Here is a 7,021-nt window from a genome sequence, read left to right on the forward strand (position 1 = left end):
AGTAAACAAACAAGTTAACTAATCAACAAACATAGTGTCAATCTTCTACTAACTAAGTTCTTAATTCAGTCTAATATTAAAACTAATCCTAATGTATTACTTTGTTAACAATTTTACTCAACAAGACCCAATCCACCCTTCCAGTTACCGTCCTCTGTCACTTATTAACACAGATTTAGAAATTATCACCAAAGTACTAACCACTAGAATAGAGACAGTTACTCCAATAATAATCCACCCAGATCAAACAGGCTTCATTAAAAGTAGACATGCTTCAGATATTACTCGTAGACTATTTAACTTAATCAATCTTGCACAACAAAAACAAATTGTATCATTAAATACAGAAAAAGCATTCAACAAAGTTAACTGGTCATTTCTCTTACACTACGAAGGTTTGGTTTTGGAGAGTCCTTCATCCACTGCATCAAAACACTACATATCTCACCTTGAGCTACAATAACCACAAATGGGATAACCTCACAAAGTTTCACACTTCACCAGGGAACCAGACAAAGATGTCCACTCTCACCATCTCTGTTCGCCATTTTCACTGAACCTCTAGCAGCAGCAATACAACAGAATAATCGCAATGGAATATAAGATATTAATTCACAACATAAAATTAGCCTCTATGCAGATTAATTATTATTATATTTACAGGAACCCTACAGTTCACTACGAGAAACTTTCTTCACTATTAACACTCTCCAGGATTTCCAACTACACAATAAACTGGAATAAATCCATCATATTGCCACTCTCTGAACATGCCTGGGATTCTGCAGCTCAAGACTGCCCCCTTCCACTTCACACTGGCAACATTAAATGTTTAGGTATCAGTATTTCCCCCAGGCTGTCAGAACTTTTTAAACTCAACTACACCCCTCTGCTAAAATAGATAGAAGATGATTCCAAACACTGGTCCAACCTCCCACTCTCACTCATTGGCCGAATTGCTACAGTCAAAATGAAAACTTTACCACAAATTAACTACCTGTTTTCAGTGCTTCCCACAACACCCACAGATAAATGGTTTAAATCACTTGATTCTCTAACTTCACAACTTTACTGGAATAACAAGAAACCCAAAATTTCTCTGTCAACACTTCAGAAGAAGCAATCACAAGGCGGCCTAGAAGCACCACATTTTGAGCACTATTTATTAGCAAATCAACAATATTTAGTTAAATGGATTCAGAAGGTCAGTTATAATAGCTCATGGACAGAACTAAAACAAAATCAATGCAACAATACTTCAGTTACAGACCTTGCCTTCCTACCATACTCAATTAAGAAAATGAACTATTGTAAAAACATCACAATCTCTGCAACTCTGACAGCCTGGTGGAAAGCAAACAAAACCACTAAATCATCATTAACACCATGTAGATACACTCCAATTTGACACAACCCCGACTTTAAAACTGCATAAAAATTCCATCTACCTTCCAACATGGCAACACAAAGGAATCACACACCTTCATCATCTATATGAAAACAACCAGCTCATCCCGTTCAATACATTAGTCCAGAAGTACGAAGTTGGGAGAGGAGAATTTCTCCAGTACCAACAGTTAAAATCCATAATTAAGTCAAAGATCAATATAATCACCAACCCCCTGCAACCTTCCATGCTAGCTGAGGAGATAATGAAATTTACTAACTCAAAAAAAAATAACATGTAAACTTTATAAACTAATGTCAAATACAGATAGAACATTAACAATAACAATGACTAAATGGGAAAAGGATTTGTCCCTCCCCCCCAGCCTCGACTTCTGGACCGAGATCTGTAATAATATCTTTTCCATGACTACCAACATAAACTTACAGCTTATACAATATAAGACTGTTCACAGGACTCACATCACACAAGGTAAAATGTTTAAAATGGGTTTTACTGATACAGATACTTGTTCACAATGCACTCTGGGTTGCGCCGATGATTACTGCCATGCTACTGGGACATGTCAACCTGTTTACTCCCTCTGGGTAGCGGTGACAGAGAAACTCTCCACCATCTTGAGCTGTAGAATCCCTCCATCCCCGTCACTCTGCCTGCTCGGTAATGTCACAGAAGTCAACGACCTACCAATTTAATATAAAAAACCCACTTCTTATCTCTCTATCACCAAGAAAACAGTCTTTCTAAACTGGAAATCTAAAAACTCATTACCCATCAACCACTGCACCAAACTTCTCATAGAACACATCACACTAGAGAAAATATCATCCACACATAAGAATAATATATCAACTTTTACTGACACTTGGAATCTATTTCTAACCACTTTTAACTTAAACTAGATACCTGGAGCCAAGGCCACTCACATTCCCACAAACTCCTAGAAATATAACAAGCTGCTTTTTATTTCATTATTGTTACTGTTATTAGTCCTCATTTCTCATTGTCCATGCTATTATTTTGAGTATGTAACACCTATCAATCAAACTAGATTAACAGAGAATATAACCAACCCCCTTTATTCTTTTCTTTTTTCCCTTTCCTCTCTCTTTCTAATCATTTACTGATTTCTTAATTTCATTTATTTTTGTTTTATGAATGTATATATATATATCAGCACCCTTTTTTAGTTATTTGTGTGACTGAGTGAATCTGTGCCAGCATGTGTCAGCATGTCTGTGAAGATAAACATGCCTTTATGTGACTGATTGATACTGTGTTAGCATGTGACATGCCTTTGTGTGAATGATTGAATCAAATAGCTTGTATCCTGGGTATAAGATGACATGCAGCTCTCTGTTCTGGGACCCTCTCTCTTCAGACTGTTACTGTTAGCACTCTGTATGGAGACTGCTCCTTCTCTGCAGGGAATAAATATGCAACAGCTTTCAAATTTGGGATCAAGAATTTATTTTACACTCACCGAGCCTTAATAAGATCATTTTTGCCACAACAGTATATATAAGTATGTGTATACAAAAGTACATAATGTATTTATATGATGGAAATTGCTTTATTTTTTCTTTTATTGTTATTTTAATATTACAATCATGCATTTTCTATCAAACTGTCTTATTTACCCATTCATCTCTCTCCACCATTAACAAACCAGGAGTTGTATTAGGGGATGCTCCGGCCTGTCCCCAGCAGCTGAAGCATGCAATCTGGGGTCACTCTTGGGATTTCTCTGGGGGGCACAGCATGGGGGAGGAAGGCCAGGTCACTGTTTCATTTCTCTAAACTACATATAGCATTACTGGACTGATGACACCCTCTTTGACAAGCTCCCTCCTCAGGGTCTGGGAGCTGTTTAGGAGGGGGCACACCACACATTATGTCAGGTCTCTCCTGTTGAGGTCAGGGGCCGCCCCTGAGCTCTTTGTCCCAACAATCAACTATTAACATAAACTGTGATGAACAGTAAAACAAAGGGAAGGTTAAATTTAACCATAACACAAGGATGCTGCTGTCCTGGACCACCTCACCCTGCGGAGCTGCTCCGGAGCTCCCCAAGTGGGGGCCTCACCTTGTGCTGGTGGTTCGGGGTTGGGGATCACCAGTACACTCCTGTTCCTTTATTGATTTAATGTGAGCTGTCCAACACATTTTCATTTGTCAAGTCATGTAGTTTAAGTTGCTTGTTGTATTTCCCTTCATCCTCTCCAGTAGCATTTCACAGATGTAAAGGCTTACATTGTATACTTGCTAAAACTATTAAGTCCTGTATTATATCTGTTTTTATATAGCTTAATTAAGTTACTTTATTAAGTCTGTCCTTGTCATATTGAGAGCATATAAATAACATTGTGGAACGGAACACATTTTCAGGAAAGTAAAATAACATGAAACATGTTCATCTTCAAAACTGATTCAATGAATGCAGTTTACAGACACTGAATGTGTTACATTTATCAGTGGTGAACTTTTGCAGGCACCACTGAGGAAATAAATCACAACTAAAATTGTTTGACTGAAGAATGAATATGTTGAGACAATGGATGCTGTGCAGGGTTTATACTGTATGGTTTCAAAGGGAGGAGGGCCTAATCACTCACTGTGTTTTCATTTAAATGTCACTAGCGTCCGATTTGCTGAATAATCCACTGATAAATAAACTAGTCAAGTGACCAACCTCCTGAGACATTAACACTGCACCGTCCTTTTTCAAACTCCGCACAAAGGTTTCTGTGTCCCTATATAGCCTACATTGGACAAATCGATCACCAAGTCAACTTGAGGGGAAGTGTCCTTGGAGAAGGTCCCAGGAGATAGGCAGCATGATAAGTTGTTCCTGTGTCGGCTGTATTCTGTCTGGTTTCAGCTGGGATTTCACGTGGACATGGAACTGTTATTGAGCAGCTGAAAGTTGAAGCACATGCTTATAAGAACCTTAGGGGTAGGGTGCGTCGGGTTAAACAAGGCCAAAACTTCAATTTGTGTAAAGAGTTCTGCAAACTGATGTTCACACAGGAAGCTGTGTGAAAAGTTGCCCACCTCACTGCCCAAAAGGTTGCTTTTCTTACAAAGAGGAAATTTAATAAACTACTCTCTAGTTCTCTCTAACATATTGCTCTTGTCATGCAAAAACACACACACACACAAAAAAAACAAAATTCAATTCGACTTAGTTCCTGCAATATAAAGCAGAACTACAGTCATAGAAACCAGCTTAGAAAAGCTGTTTTCATGACTAGGGAGCGTGAACAGAAGAATATATCTAAGGTTTGAGGATGATAGTTTGATATTCAAACAGATTACAGTATATCTTTTAAAGTACTTTATGTAGTTTGAGGAAAATCTTTTCCAAAACTCCCTGAAGATTTCAGGCAAAACATTTCTATTATAAGATTGTCTGAATCTAAAATAAACATTTGACCAAACAGTAATTTATACACTACTGTAATTAAGATGTTTATTGTTTCAAAAGTTTCAAATATGAGACAGAAATGTGTCTAAACTGTTAAACTCTAACAAATATCTGATCAAACATATTTGTGGGTGCATCCCCCAGAAGAACGCTGAGCGGTTACTCGGCCTTCATCTTTCTCCTGGAGCTCCGACAGCAGAGAAACCTGCAGACTAAGACTGAAGCCCAGACAAAGGCTCCAACGAGGGCCATGATTAAAGCAGCCACATCCACGCTGAAGTAGGAGTACCAAGGCAAGTGAAAACCTGCTGACTTCAGATGGGCTGCTCCTTTGTTCCTGAGGACGTACTCAATCCAAAAGATGGCAGTGTCCATAGGAGACATTGGCTGGTCATGGTGTAGCTGGGAGAGACGCTGTATGTTCTCACGGTACGAGGGAGTCTCCAAGATGTCCTTCAGAGCCTCCAGGAAGTTTTCTTTAGTCAGTGATACGACCTCCACCACCCGAGCTGCCCCACGCACCTTCATCCTGAGCAGGTTATCAAACTGGTCAAAGAGGAGTGGCAGGCCCAGAACAGGGACTCCGTGGTAGATGGCTTCATACATGCCATTGGTGCCTCCGTGGGCTACAAAGGCACGAGTCTTAGGGTGTCCCAGGAGGTCGTTCTGAGGCAGCCAGTGTACCAGTAAGGTGTTGTTTCCTAGGGATGAAGGTATTTCACCCACAAACTTCCACACCACCTTCTGAGGGAGCTGAGCAAAAGCAGCAGCAATGGCCTCCGTGACCTCATGAGGCAGGGCTGACACCAAAGTCCCCAGAGACATGACCACCACTCCATGGTCTCCAGAGCTCTGCATGAAGGCCTCCAGCTCATCAGGGAGGGGTCTGGCCTTTTTGCACTGGAACCCCCCTATGTAGACCACATTGGGCATGGTGGGCCGAGGGAACTCAAAGACAAAATCTGCCCTCAGCAGCCAGATATCAGCCGCACGCTGCAAAGACAGCAGGTCAGTTCCAGGAGGGAAGTGTCGCTGGCACAGATCTGAGTAGGCAGGGTTAATGAAAAAGTGCTGTTGAACAACACTGTAGAGATAAAATAACATATTCATGGTCCTTTCCAGAAAAGTCATCTGATCATGAAGTTCACTTCCTGACACAGGGACATAGGAGACGGGGGAGGGAGCTATGGTGGAATGGCCCTCCCCAGTGTTAATCCAGCGTACGTTGAAAACCATGGGCAGCTTGAGATAACTACCCAGAAGAACTCCTATTGGCATGGCAGGGTCAGTTAACATTAAGTCAAACTTAGCATCATGCAACTTCTTCATAAAAACAGGGTCATCTAACATTGTAGCAGTAATATTGGCGAGGAACATGTGGCCATTTGCCATTATGGAAGTGATAATGTACTGCTGGCAGAAGCTACGTAAAAAAGTCAGCGACCGACGGCATTCCATTACAGCTAGCAGCAAATGATTGTAGTAGTTGTTGTCTGACTCATCCATCATCGGTTTCATGTCAATCGATGTATAAAAGGAAGAGTTAGCAGGGATGTACGAGCTCTCGCCAGAGCGCAGCACAGTGATGCTGTGGCCTCTGGAGTGCAGCTCACGGAGGATCACCTCCATGTTGATCCAGTGGCTGGCATAAACAGGCACTACCAGAATCCTGCTGCCGCTGCAACAGGTCGGCCTGAGCAACAGGAAGCAGAGCCCTGTCAGGAATATAGGGATGTTGCAAGACATTTTCTGAAAGAAACAACAGGCAGAAATGATTAGACCTGATTAGACAAGAAAGGGAAGGATGTAAAGATTAAACCCCTTATACAAATGATAATAGATATTACTAACCTTATACCTATGTTATATTTTAAAATATCTGGTACTGCACTAGCATAGAGAGAAAAGGTTTAATGCCTCAAATCTGTTTTTCTTTTTTCATATACTGTAGAAATGTATCGACACACAGCTTTAGTACAGTTATAAAACTTGATCAAATCAAAAAATGAAACAAAACATTTTTTTTATATTCATAGGAGACCACGAGCAAAAACTTAAACCTTGCTTGTGTTCCTATTATTGTTACTATTATCCTTGTATATTATCCTGCATATAATACATGTTTTGTAGTCCAGTGACAGTGATATAAACCGTAGCTGGTTAAAGCAGTAGTCATTACGTGTTTT

General features: G+C 40.3%; 1 protein-coding gene across 1 annotated transcript; it reads right to left on the minus strand.

Moving 5' to 3' along the window:
* Positions 1-4,968: 4,968 nt before the first annotated feature.
* LOC109973732 (UDP-glucuronosyltransferase 2B10) lies at positions 4,969-6,517 on the minus strand. The gene has a single exon (XM_074527687.1). The coding sequence runs from the start codon at positions 6,462-6,464 to the stop codon at positions 4,995-4,997; it is 1,470 nt and encodes a 489-aa protein (XP_074383788.1). The 5' UTR covers positions 6,465-6,517; the 3' UTR covers positions 4,969-4,994.
* Positions 6,518-7,021: the final 504 nt, after the last annotated feature.

This window comes from Monopterus albus, unplaced genomic scaffold, assembly GCF_001952655.1.
Source record: "Monopterus albus unplaced genomic scaffold, M_albus_1.0 scaffold303.1, whole genome shotgun sequence".
Taxonomy (NCBI): domain Eukaryota; kingdom Metazoa; phylum Chordata; class Actinopteri; order Synbranchiformes; family Synbranchidae; genus Monopterus; species Monopterus albus.